At 51.4% G+C, this 14,414-nt stretch overlaps 1 protein-coding gene across 8 annotated transcripts in view; it reads right to left on the bottom strand.

The window, feature by feature from the left end:
- LOC105192538 (nucleolysin TIAR) overlaps positions 1-14,414 on the bottom strand; it is a 472,885-nt gene that overhangs the window by 101,966 nt on the left and 356,505 nt on the right. For all 8 annotated transcript variants that reach the window (XM_025298465.1, XM_025298464.1, XM_025298462.1 and 5 more), the window contains one exon: positions 4,445-4,532. In XM_025298465.1, coding sequence (XP_025154250.1) covers positions 4,445-4,532 — 88 coding nt within the window. The remainder of the gene's footprint in view (positions 1-4,444; positions 4,533-14,414) is intronic.

Below are 14,414 nucleotides of genomic sequence, written 5' to 3'. Positions count from 1 at the left end.
CTTTAACGCGTTTCATGCGCGTATTTAATATAACGTCGTTCGATACGAGAATAATGCACCAAGAACGTCGGCCGAATAAATACGCACGGCAGTTGAAACTGTCATCATTAAAAACGTTTTAAATGACTTTTCCAAAAATGTACTCGTACTTCGCAGTACACTATCGGTAATTGTCGATTAGAGCCTCGATTTATGTTTCAATATTGCATCGTTTGCAAATTACGGCCAATAATTAATTTGCGTGACTAAAATTTCAAGTTGCATCGTTAAAATTTCTAGTTAGTACCGGGCGAGTCGACAATTTGTAATTAAATTTCTCCGTTAAAGGGATTTAATACGAAAAAGCATACTTTTCCCGTACACATACACACACACACACACATACACGCACGTTCCATTGTATATTCACACATATATATTTCCACGTTCTCAGGAAATTATATCCTCGTTTACTTTTCCACAGATCTTATCATCACGGTAACGTTCAATGGCGCTACTTTTATTCTGCAAGTTTATACCAATTAATGTAATTTGATGTAATGTGCGATTAAACGTGACGCTCTCAAAGTGCGTTCTATAAAAGATCGCAACGTACGTTAATGATTATATTTTTCTCAGAGCAACAGGAGCCAAGTTTATTATTCTTTCATGGAAAAATGTTCCATCGTGTCGCGAGATAGATACGGTACTTTGTGCGAAAAATAATCGTTCCTCTCAGCTTGACTGTTTGCGCAAAAACGCGAAGAAAGCCATCATACCTCGCGATGACATTTCGTGACGGCAGGTCATACGCGCGTGTATATATAAATATATAAATATATATATATATATATGTGTGTATATATATGGCGTGTATATAAAACACCTGCATCGCATGTGTGTATGTATGTGTATATATATACGAAATTAAAATTTATGGTGCAATATTCATAAAGACTTGCCCGAAAAGCAGAAGCGCTAAACCGCGTTTCACGCTTGGCGAGCGATACTCGCCGGCGCGGCGTTATTCATATTTGAGGGAAATGCGCTGACCGGCACGTATAAGAATCGCGAAATTGCTCGGCGACGGGATATCAATATGAATTTGCGATAACTCGCTCTCTTCTCCGCTAAGCCTCCGAGCCGGTTATTGCGGGCGAGCTAAACGCTCGCGCTTCGTCAACGGTGCATTCGGACAGATTCACTTAACGGTTATCCATAATACGTTTGACCCAGTAATACAATCCTCGTCGTGACGTAATATCCGTATACTCGATCGCGCCGGAGAGGATATAATTAATCACGAATGTTTATCGCGCCAAGTACGAGGCACGAGGAAGGCCTTTCCGGGATAAAGCAGCTGAGGCAGGGAAGACCGTATACCTGGGATCGAGGGAAAAGGAATATTGGACGGAGCTCACAGAGAGAGAGAGAGAGAGAGAGAGAGAGAGAGAGAGAGAGAGAGAGAGAGAGAGGAGAGGCGTGAGGAGCATTGCTGGTGGAGAGGAGAGAAAGGCGAAGGGGCGCCGGGGCAGGGGGCGGGAGGGGGCGAAAACAAAATAAAAGAGGAAAACCGCTGGCAATTTTTCACTAGCTTTTTAAAGCGCGGCTTAGGTACTCGTGGAGCGAGTTTGAATCGATTTTTCCAAAGAGGGGCACCGGCAGGAATGGGGGGCGGCTGAAGGGGTGGCGGCAGAGAAGCAGGAGGAGCAGGAGGAGGAGAAGCAGGAGGAGGAGGAGGAGCAGGAGGAGGAGGAGGAGAAAGAAGAGTAGGAGGGGGACAAAGAGGTGGAGGACGAGGAGGAGGAGGGGGGAGAGGGGCCCATTTTTCTGCCGTCTTCTTGTGCCAAGCGGCGCGAACTGTACCTACCTCCAGCTGTTTCGCTGTCGAGCACGGTTGTCGCTCGAAGGCCGAGTTTAGATTGGAATCTGAAATTTCGATACCCTCGCGCGCGCGCGCGCGCACACGCAGCATACACACGTACGGCGATTTCCTCTTTTTTATCCCCCTCTCCGCCCTCTGCCTCTTTACCTCGCCGCAGCCGTCACCGGTACCGCCGTCGAGCAAACGCTCGTGAAGTTTCGCGGGCGAGTAGAGGTGCATGCATCTGCATGAGCCAAGAATAAATCAGGATGCGAAATCCGAATGGAGATTTCTTGCCGCGCGAGAAACGGATACGAAGATCCATGCTGTGCGATAGAGAGCGGTTCTACCTACGATTTTTACGGATCGAGATTCTTAATCCGCGCGAGATACAGAGAGCGAGAGGGCAGAGGGGCGGGAGAGGGGGAGAGAGACAGATGATAAAGCGCGGCACGATGAATCGTTGTTAAACGTCGTAAATACGCTCGACCGGAGGAATATAAAAGCGACGAAATAAACGCCCGACGGGGGATGGGGCGGTGAGGGTTAGTTAGTAGCGGCACCTGCGCGCCGCGTTCTACGTCTTGTTCGCGCGCGCGTTGGCTGCATTTATTTAGTCCGCTTTCTTTCGCGCGGCCGTATCGCGCCGGGAAATCGCGATACTGTCCCTGACTTTCGTCACGTAAAATCACAGGGCGTAGCGTACTGGCTTGCAGATACAATCGATGTGGAGCGCGGGCTTACTGACACTTCGCATGCTCGCAAAATGTAAGCTCAATACGTTCCTTTTGTTTTGCTCCCGTAATTTCCTCGCGAAATCGAAGTTCCGCCGCTGATTATACCTATTCTTAGACTACCGCGAATCCCCTTGGCATGTGTATGCGGTAATTTGCTTTCGGCAGCGAGCGAGTAATTCTCATCATTCGATAATTCGCGAGCGTGGTCGCATTAACATTCCTCGGCGTTTGATATTTAACACGCGGCCTCTTTCTTTTTTCTCCTTTCCCTCCCCCTCCCCCTCCCCCTCAGCAAACTGCGTTATCCTAATTTCCACCCTCGTGCGCGAAGCGCATGCCCTCCGCGTCGTTCTGTTACTCGCGCGTTTGACGGCTGTTAATTGGACGTGTCAAGAATCAAACCTTGCAACATTCTTCATTATCAGATGAATTTTCCGTCCCAATTAGAACGCTTCAAAATTCTTCAGCATTTTATTACACCGCTCGCCGACGAGATGTGATATTTTCGCAAGAAAGGGAGACACGCGCGCGCGCGCACGCACGCAGAAGGGGAAAAAATGCGGCCTCGCCGTCCGTTATCAATCAGTGACGCTGGAAACTCGCGGAGGATTAATTACGCTCTCTAAATAGTATCTGCAGAGATGCGTAGGGCTGCCGCCGCCGCCGCCGTCGCATAAATGCAAGCGGCTTAATGTTACTGGCTCACCGATACAATCGATCAAGACTGCGGAGATTGACGCGACTTCACCCCTAGCTCGCAGCGACTAGCCCGACTTCGAAGGGTATCGGGGCTTGCGATATTATCGTCATGCATCTATCGACCGGCGAGTTTAACGGAGCGCAAGGTCGCAGGACTCGTGGTGGCTGCCGCGCGCGCGCGCGTGCGCGCGATCGCAGAGATATGCGTTATTATTGTTCGCGTCGGTGCATCGTGAAACGTCGGACGATGATGGAAACTCATAAAACAGCTCAGTTAGGACGAGAGGGCGAGGTCGTTAAAAGTGTAATAAACTCGCGAAGCCGGTTGATAAAACGAAATATTCCGGATTTCCTTCTATTGCAATTTCTGGGATTTGATTATGTCTATTTATCGTCAGCACTGACGTTTCCCGGGCCCGGAAGCGGCGGCGACGGCTCTCTCTCTCTCTCTCTCTCTCTCTCTCTCTCTCTCTCTCTCTCTCTCTCTCTCTCTCTCTCTCTCTCTCTCTCCCTCTCCCTCTCCCCCTACCTCCTGCAGCTTGATAATCCGCGGTTTTTATAAATTGCATTTCCGACGCCATTAAGATTGCGAACGATATCCGCGAGCGGTGCGTGGCGCGTGCGGCTCTTTTGCATAAATGTGTTATACCGGTTTTTCCGCTCGAACGCATGAGGCACATTTCAGCCGGTTAAATATTTCGCGCGGCACAAAAAGTTTCTTGCCATTGCATGTTCCGCGACTGATATTTTTTCACGGCTGTGAAAAACAGGGAACGTCAAACATGACCCTTCGCCGACCAAGATATTTAACGTTCCGTACTCCGCTCTGTACTCTTTTCTTTATCGAGCTAAACGATAAAGCATGCGCGCGTGCTATTTAAATATTTTCTTTAACCCGTGTATCCGGCGCGTACGCGTACGTTATTTATACACGCGTACGGAATTGCGTTTAGAAATTGAGCGCGCGCCACTTGTTTTTAATTGGGCCCAAATGGAAGGACGAACCCCGGGGTGTGCGTTAGGGGAATCTTTGTGAATCGAGGATGGCAGATAAAATTTCGTCTCCTTGGGAGATTGTTGGTGGCACCGCGTCATTATATTATCGTTCGTATAACACTAGCAGAACGGTAAGTCGTCTTTAATGAGCGAGATTAAGAGGACTTACGAGATCTCCCCAAAGACTGAGAACGCTTCCCTCAGGGTTTGTGTCTCGATCTCCGGACTCAGGTCCCCGACGAATATGTGATAGTGTTCTGAAACAGAAACGTCGAAAGGCGATTAGATAGATCCTGCGGAGGAGAGAGAAAAATGGCGACAAACTTTCCCGCCGTCGCGGGAATATTGCTGTCAAGCGTCCAATGAAAAATGCAGATAAGAATTCGCGAACTCTCGCTCGCGCTGGGACGCGCTCGCGCGCCCCGACGAGCGTCTAAAGCCGAGCGTGTTCATTTTCGCCGTGATGAATCGAAGAGCTGGCGGACTCGCGCGAGGAGGCGGCCAAGCGGGCTGAAGGCAAATCGGTTTTGTGCAGTATCATTGCGCGAAATCGATGTTTATAACCGTGACGCGCCCGTGCGGCACGAACAAACAACATCGCTCCGCTCTCTTGCTCTGAGAATATCTCTTCATTAAATTGTTAATGGACACATTCTTTCATCAGTAACGTCACGCCTCGGTCTGAAATATCGGGAGTAATACAAAGCGGATACTCTCGCCTGGAAAATTACTTTCACAGCGCGCGCGCGTGCGCGCGAGAGAGAGAGAGGAGAGAGAGAGAGAACACGCCGCTCGGGGCTCGCGCTAATCGAAGCTTCTTCATAATACACAAGATACGCGACCTCTAAGTTGTACACATGTGAAAATAACCCGACGGCGAATAGGAGAGGACGCTGATGGTTGCACACGCTTGTAATTGAATTATTTCCAACGTGAACACACACACACACACACATACTCACACACGCCGACACGGCGGCCGGCGGAAGGGAGGATGAGGGCGGAGATGAAGGGTGATAAATAATTATTAATCGCGGCTATTTCTGAACAAACCGCCGCCGACCGTGGAATATGTGAAGCGGCGAATAATTATGAACGATTAATTATTAATCACAGCCATTTTGTACGAGCGATCCGCGGCGCGGCATGTGGCGTGGGAATATGCGAATATCTGAAAATAACGACGAATTCTGAACGAACGCGCGCGCGAGCGATACCTTCCGCCGACAAAAGTTTCCGATAATTGGCACAGCGCGAGCGTACGGTGCGATTAGTTTTCGCCACGCCGGAGAAACGGTGAATTCGCGCACCTCAGGGACGCTCATTTGCGGGACAATGTCGCGCGTCTCGAGTAGCGCATCGCGCCGCGTCGAAATGCGCTCCCCTTCGTCCTTTCGTCGTGACTCGCCGCCGCGAATTTTCCAGCCGCGCGACTCCTGCGACGCCAGCTGGCCACGAGAACGCTTATTCTGCGAGAGATTGAATTATAAACGCCACGTATATATATAATCCGTTGGCAGGGGAGGAAGGAGGGGAATGCGTTTGTAGCGAGCAACGGGCGCTGCTTGCATATCGCCGCTGACCCGGACGCGAATTGAACACGCGACTCCGCTGCGAGAGTTATGAACATCTTTAATATGAAGTTACGTTATTCTCTCCCGGGAGGCGGTGCAGCGATATTTGCGCTTCTCCTAATGGGGAAGGCGCGGCGGAGGGGGAGGGGGCGAAATCGCCGATTTGCCATTGCCACGGCGCGGCCGTCCGCCGCGCGCGCGCGCGCGCGCGCGTGTGTGTTCCACGTTCGCTGAATATGCATCGCGCATTCCTCCGGCCGGGATCCGCGCTGTTCGTTTACCTCATCTCTAATTACGACACTCCGCCGCGCGCGTTTTAAGACGCGCGCGCGCGCGCTCTCTCTCTCTCTCTCTCTCTCTCTCCTCTTTATTTATTACGCGGCGCGGCGCTGACGCGCTAATTTGTCGATTACCTCAGCGCATCGGGCGCCGCGATGCCTCCCTCTGCCATGTGTACACCCCTCCTCCCCTGCCATTCTCCTTCCTTAATTACACGCGCCGTTTCGTGTTTCTTTTTTCCCTGGCCTCCCGTCCACCTCAGCGCCCATCCAACCATCCGCCTAGTCACCTCCCTCTCTCTCTGTCTCTCTCTCTCTCTCTCTCTCTCTCTCTCTCTCTCTCTCTCTCTCTCTCTCTCTGTCTCTCTCTCTCTGTCTCTCTCGCGCGCGCGCGCGAAAAGCCCGTCGTCGCTCGTCGCGCGATTCCACGATCAGATAGAACCGGTCGGATGAGTGCGGTGGTGGTGAAACGGTGTGCGAAGTAAGCTTTCGGGGGGATAAATTATCGATTCGCACACGGTCGTGCAGTCGAGTGCGAGTCGCGGCGCGTTTTGCGGTACAGCCTCGCTCGCTCGCATCGGCTCGATAAAATATGCTCCTTTTCTCTGCTTTCTCCCTCTCTCCCTCTCTCGTTTCACCTTTCCTACCAGTCTTCCAGCCCCAGCCAGTCAGCCAGCCAGCCAGCCAGCCAACCTACCTATCTACCTAGCTACCCACTCGCATTCACCGCCCGACCCGATACGGTTTCTTCCACACGCTGATTCGTAGGAATAGATCAAGACGAGTAGTCGAAAATCGAGTTACCGCCGGAAGGTCTCTAGCTGGGGCATCGGTTACCCCGAATGGAGAGTACGCCGCCGTTGGAAAGTATAGAACGGCCAAGTGGATGCCGGGAACGTGTCGAAAACGGAGGGTGGTCTGATTACAATCGCACCGATGGCCTATCCTCGGCCGTCGGAGCTTCCGGTGGGCACACAGCGGCGGTCCATTCTCGTGAATTAGTCCGATTCTCATCATCTTCCACCCCCGGTCGACGCCGGTCGATCCGCCGGCGAGCGAGCGATCGGTCGATACCGCGTCGCGTCGCGTCGCGACGGGATCTTGGCGCTGTTGCGATATCAACAGGAAATTGACGGAAGTTTATCTTGTGCCCAGCGGACTCGCGGCTCGAGACTCGCGCGCGATTGTCCCGTATATATCCCCAGCTTGGCGCCTCTTGGCAAGGACCACGGTCAGCTTTCGAATTTAAGATCGATTATTCAGATGAAATTGCCCCGGTGCTCGTCTTTAAATTGACACGTACTCGCTCTTCATTGGAGACAATGTGCGCTATACGTGTGTGTAACTCGAGTAGTAAAATGTTCATCGATCGCAGTCCCGCTCGCTAACGATCTCGCTCGCGCTTTGCTTCGCTTTGCGTGTCCGATCGCAGGAGGGATGTTTTCATTAAGCAAATATTGTGTTGAAACGGCCAGACTACGAAACGCCCCGCACTTGACACGATTCCTTTTCATTCGCGCGCATTTCTTGGTAGATTAAATTATCCGTGCGTTTTCCCCGTCTGCCCGAGTCTCTCTCTCTCTCTCTCTCTCTCTCTCTCTCTCTCTCTCTCTCTCTCTCTTTTTCTCGAGGTGAGCGTCGCGCATTCATGCAACACGGCCGAAGCAAAAAGAACGACGAACCTCTTTCTCCGTGAGTCGAGAGAGTCCAAATATCCATAATCTTGCGTCACGCGAGTGGTCTCGGGACTGGTTTGCTTTCAGCGAAATTTTGCGAAATCCATCGAACTCGATATCATCATCCGAGGCAGTAAATAGTTGGTTGGTAGCTCGATTCGACTTCGTAGGGCGGAAAGGTTTGTTGAAATATGGCCCGAGTGAATGCAGAAAGGGAGGGCGTAGCATGAAAAAGATGCCGGTATTAAAAGGATCTCGGATGATGACGTCACGCGTCACGGGCTCGCCCACCGTCTGGTGGTTAAAACGTGGCCCACGGTTTTCAATAAAGTGGGACTAATGGAGCGCCATTTATTATTGCATCTCTCTCTCTCTCTCTCTCTCTTTCCTCTCACCCTCCAGTTCACCCTCTGTCTCTCGCATTTTCACTTCCGTAGGCCGACCGACCGGCCGACAGGGACGGTGGTGATGGTGGTGGTGGTGGTTTCATTCCGCGCGCGCGGAACCGAGCGCGATATTTTCATCATCGTCAACGGCGGCAGTTGCGCGACAGTCGGGCGTAAACATCATTATTACACCACCGTCATCGTCATGATCGTGGCATATTGCCACATCGAAATGCCGATGTGTGTTATGAAATAAGGCCACTAAAGCTGCGCGATATGCTAGCAGCATCCACCACGTGTCGCTATACGCGCGCGCGCGCGCGCGTATATGCACGTCGCATGTTTACGACGTGTGTATGCGAGTTGTACGTGGGAGGACACGTTATCGTGAAAATATGCTGGAAAATGCGAGCTAATAATGAAGAAAGGTCGTTTAATTTTATATATGTGGCGTGTCGCTCGATTCTCGCTCTTTGCGAAATAAATTCCTTGTTTAATACCCGGCGTGTACGCCCCTCTCCCACCTCCCCCGCCGGCTAGGATCTTTTGTGTACCTCCCCGGCCGCGAACGGCCGGGGATCGCCTCCTGCCCGTTCAACATTCCGGGGATTGACGATTTTCCGCGACGTATTATGCGCGAGATATGTTTATATCGTATAATTTGAGCGTTCTACGTTAGAGAAAGATAACACGCGAGGGGTTGTGTAATGTATGTATGAATGGTGATACGCGGTCTACGTTATCTCGCGAATCTGCTGAAATCACAGCTAACTTGATATCGGAAACTCATTGATAAAATGAATTGTAATTTTCAATTAATAAGTGAAATTTATTCGCGATTGATTTTATAATCGCGGGGAGAAGCCAGATGAATCTTAAATCAAGCTATTATTGAATCAAGCAGCTAGCGAAATTTGAATTATTCCGCTGCGCTCCACGGTCAAATCCACTCACGCGCTCTACGTGACCCCGGCGGCTCTCCTTCGAATCTAGGGCACAACACGCACCGGTCGTCGTTCTTCTCTCACAATCCCGCTGCGTAGTCCTCGATTGCGCGGCAGAGAAAGAAGGAGAAAGAGAGGAGATCACTTTGCTGATCGAAATAATATACAAAATTGCATCCGAGTAGTACAAAATCTCGCGAGTTCGCAGCGCGAGTGGAAAACGCGTCGCCGTGTGTGAACGGGCGAAATAATTTCTTATAAAATTTCTGATAAAACGCGCCAAAATTCAAGCCAACTCTCTCAGTTTTTCGTGCGAGCGCGAGCAGCGAAGCGATAGTCGATTTGAATATATCCGCGCGGCCCGGTCGTCTCGCGTGACGATTTCGCGCAGGGTCACGCGACAAGCCCGGGGGACGTGAATGGATCCCCTCGACAGTTTCGAAGGTAAAAGATGGAGAGAAAATAGGAAAGAAACGAATACGGGCGTGGGGCCGGGGCACGGCAGCGAGATCCATTCAAGCGGGACAATGCGGGGGTGGACATAGAAAAGTCCGGGCCACGCCGTAGATCAGGAATCGAGCGTGGATGGCCCGTAGATCAAGGGTTTCCTTAATTTCGCGGGACAACGGTGAAATGTTGATTTACCGTCCCTCGAAACGGGCCGGTGTGTGGTGCGGCTTGCACGCACCCCCCGTGCAAGAGAGAAAATATGCCCTGCGGCCGGGGATGGCGTCACCGCCGCCAATGGAGACCTCTATTAATTCTCCGAGCGGCGAAAACCTAGCGGGCTGAACACAATCGAATCTCCGTTTGGATGGCCGCTCCCAGAGCTGCTGCTGCTGCTGCTGCTGCTGCTACATTCGCGCTCGCGCACACGTCCTGCGCCCCGTAAGACTCTCTCTCTCTCTCTCTCTCTCTCTCTCTCTCTCTCTCTCTCTCTCTCTCTCTCTCTCGACTCGGCTCGGCCGGGCTTTTCACCTTTAATGCCGGGAGATATGAGTCATCGCTCGTCGAGGCCGACTTGAATCCGGAGCCTGAACGTGCGGACATGTTCGGTGTCCTGTGTTTTCCCCCGAGCGCCCGAGCGTTGTTTCCGAATTATACCGTCGAGGCTCGGCGGTGCCTGCCGAAATTCGAGCAGGCTCGTTCTCGTCGCTCGCCTCAACCGAATCACGTTGTCGGACGCTAATAGCCGGGCAATACAACACGGGGTGTAATACCGTTTAATAACATTTTAGGCCGGCCTGATAGCGAGACGGTAACTGCCGCTGTGTAACTCTACTAGCCTATTTACAGCTCGCATACCATCATATATATATGTGTATGTAGAAGTAATGTGCTATGTGATGTGATCGAAAAGTATCCGAACTTTATTTTTCTTAAATCGCGGCTCAACTGTAAATCAAATCCGTTTGCTTTCTTAAGTTGTGATACACACATGTCACCTTCACATTTGGTGAAAAAATCATGGCGTTCCTTCAAGTCATTTGAAAGTGGCAATTGTTTATGTCTGTGAAGATTGTTGCGCACGGCGATTTTTACGATGTCGAGCAATACGGAGCAAAGAATTGGTCTGAAGAATTTTGTGTTGCCAACGAAATTTCGTTCAAAATGCGCCGGAAGCGCGAGACTCTTCGTGGCCGAGACTCTCTCGCGCTTTTTCGACGCGCTACCGATATCTCGCACGGTGGATTCCGCGGCAGCCCCGATGAGACGAGAGAGCGCGCGGAATCACCGGCGGATGACGCGATCGAGCGGGAAAGTGTAACATAAAGCGCGCACAATATGTAGGATAGCGGCAGGTTTAAACGGAGCACACACGTCGAAGTCGCGCGGCATGATGGGGAAAGTTCGGCCGCCGTATCCGCGCTTCGGTAGACGCGCGTCGGAGTTAGACGCGGCAGATATATCTATAATACCGTGGTCTATTAAATTCTACGACGCGTGCGCCGCCTAAATTTAGCCGCCGCGCGAGACGCCACTCGCTTCTTTGCATATTTTCCTGGTTAATTAGCCGCTTTCGAGGAAGCGCGTCTGCGCGACGCGCCCATTAAGTCGCGCCGCGCGGCGAAACAGTCTTACGCTTCGCGATACGAGATATAGGTCGCAAGCGCGACCCGAGAGCCAATTCTCCGTCTCGCTGCTGTTTTACGATACGCATAATTTTCCAATTAGATCCCCCGGAAAATGTTTCGATCGAATCGGGAGATGTTGACGTCGCGTAACGCCGCTCGCGTTAATATCGCCCGCGATCTACCGCAAATTGCAGCCAGCTCTTCATCTCGCCGCTAACGAAATATCACATTTTCTTGGGACGATGCTAATTTGCGTACGGACGCGCCGTAGGAAAAATTGGATGCGGACGGTAATCAGTCGGAATGGAGCTCTGGAGAATCACGGGGACGAGAGAGATATACGGTCACGAGCCGTGTGCTTTAATCGGAGGCGGAGCGACGTGCATCGTCCTGAGAAAATCAAAATCTCGACGTCACTTCGGCAACCGTGGAGCAATTTCCCGGAAAGTCGTAAATACCGAAATCCGAGTACCGAGAGGCGATTCTGGGATGCAATTTTCTCGAAGGCGAAGCAGAAACTGTTACCTTACAAACATCACAAACTCACACACACACACACACACACACACGCTCGCGCGCGTATCAATATCAATATATCATCCAAGTATAATACATTCTTACTCAAATGACGAGAAACGATTCCAACAATTTCGGCAACATTATATTTATTTCCGCGGATTGTCCGAATTTCGGTGTCGTGACTTTTCAGAAAATTGTCCTGTATATTGCTTAAATCTCTCGCCAAGCTTTTTCCCCCTTTTAATAGGATAATGCGCGCCCACCCAATCGGACAAACGCGCGAGCGACCGGCCCAGTTGCTTAGTGATGAGCGATCGAGAGGAGAGAGAGAGAGAGAGAGAGCGATTCGTTCTCGGCGTTACAATCGCTCCGAAGCGTTTAGAGCTCGGCTCGCTTTTGTATCGGCGGGCGACGTGCCGTATTAATGACGCTCGTGTAATTCGTACATTTGCTTTCGTCACCGATTAAATCCCTCTTTCCGTAAGCCTGGTACCAGCTAGCGCGGCTCGTTCTTTTGTTTCTCGCGGTCGGTAATAACCAGCCGCGGCTGCGGCCGCCGCGCTCTCCATTGGGGATTTTTAACCGGGTTGACTCCCGGAGGTGGTACTTTAGATCCGTTGTTTCTGGCACAAGGATTTTTCCGTGCGGACGCACGACCCGTGGAATCTGCAAAGTTGATGCTTGTAAAATATACGCCACGATGAATGCTTGAGTCGTTTAATAGCGACGGGACCGGCCGCGGAGAGAGCGCGACGCGCGAAACGGTCGCCTCGACACGCATTCGCGTGCGTCGTCGCGCGATTGCGGGGGATTGAAAGGTATAAACAGAATTTTTAATTAAAAGCTCAAACTTGCGCGCAACTACCGCCTATAGAAGCGCAAGTTCACTCGGCCGGCGACTGTCTCAGTCATCACTAGGCGCCGGCGGTTAATTATCGTGCCGGCTTTCAGGTGTCGCGGGTTTTTCCCCACTTTTACGCGGTCCATTCGTCAATTCCGCGCATTCGCGCCGTTCGCTACAATCCGCCGGCATAAAAGATCCGAGGAAGCGCGCCGGTTTCATTACGTTCCGCCGTATGGCAACGTATGTGTGTCAAATTCGGGCCGAGTAAAATAATGGAGCGCGCGCGGCGCGGTATGTCGGCTTAATTATCATCACGCTTTGGCAGTCACCTTTGGCAGTCGCACCAAATGTATTAACCGGGAGAGACACCGGCGCCGTTTCAACACACCTATAACCGTATCACGAAATTGAAAGTGCATTGTTAAACGCACAATAACCGGCGTATTGTGACTGATTGCACCACTCGCGACGTAGTATATCGATTTTCCCCGAAAACGTTCTTGCGGGCCGCCATTGAGCTCAGTCATTCCGGTCGAGCGGCTGGAAAATGCACGTCCGGGCGACTACAAAAGAGCAAACAGATAAACACAATTGGCCTCTGTGTCTTTTTAATTGCTTGATGATTTAAGTGTACGATCAAGTGTACATTAATTAGGACGCTAGCAAGAGCCGGTGGTGTAAGGATGTCGGTGGTGAATAATTTCTCGCAGGAGGATAATAGTGTCGCACGCGACGAGACATTTTCCCGCCGCCATCCCGTCGTCAAATGAACCCAGAGTATATTTCGTTTATATTATATATTTAAAACCCTCCTCTCTCTTTATTCATCCCAATTTAAAGCGACGCTAATATCTTATCTTTGAGAGTAGCGTCGCGAAAAATCTCAGCCTCAGCCGGAAATTAATAATTTACGTGTTATTCGCCTGTCACACACAAGTACACGCTCTTGGCTCCAATTATTAATTTATCCCGCTCGGCCTCGCCTCGCGTTCCTTCCTGTTCGTTTTCTTTTTTTTCCTAATGACGCGACTTATAAGAGCAGTCCCACGACGTCCCAGCCCACGTCCCCGCCGGGCCGTTCCTGATGCGTGATGGGCGGCAGCAAAAAGTATGAGCAATTTGTCCGTGGTGGCGTGCAACGTGTCACAGCAAAGGGAAGACTAGAATCGTTACGCTCGACGAATTTTTCCCGACAGTTTTTATTTCGTCAGTCCTGTGACAGGCGAAAGAGCGTAGATTACGTATACACGAGCCGGCATCGATAGCGCGTCCAGGCTCAACTGTAAATCGTCGTGATTTAGGGGATGAACGACATATTGGCCAATGCATAGCTCAAACTGCGCTGCAGCCGGTGTGTACTGGCCGTGCAAGGTTCACCGGCACGGTACCTGCAGCAACGGGATGCATGATGCATTGTCCCTAGACGAGCGTAGATAGCGGCCGAATTGCCGTTGCTACGTTGCACGTCGGATTTTGCCCGTCGATATTCCCCAAGCAGACCTTCACCGATCATTTTCATTGCCACCGTGCCTGTCCGTCCCCCCCCCCTCCCCTCCCCCGTACAATCATGATGATGAGTATTGACGAAACAATAGCGCGAAATCGTCTCGCATAAATGAAATTCGCGAGTTGCTCCCTCCCCTCGCGCACGCGCGCGCGTGTTGTTGCTCCTGTGTTCATTCTCGCTCGTGCGCTCGGAATCAGCTTAATTAAATAGTTCAAGGGGGGTCGCCGGGGCAGCGGTTAGACCAAGTGGCGGCTCACATCGGCCAACCGGGACTCCAATTCCCTGTCGCATGTATGCGCGTACGCGAGTGTATATACGAGCGACATCGGCTGCGTA

Source organism: Harpegnathos saltator, unplaced genomic scaffold (assembly GCF_003227715.2).
Source record: "Harpegnathos saltator strain DR-91 unplaced genomic scaffold, Hsal_v8.6 scaffold219, whole genome shotgun sequence".
Taxonomy (NCBI): domain Eukaryota; kingdom Metazoa; phylum Arthropoda; class Insecta; order Hymenoptera; family Formicidae; genus Harpegnathos; species Harpegnathos saltator.
Note: the sequence above shows the minus strand (reverse complement) of the source record. Positions and strands in the feature narration are given on the sequence as shown.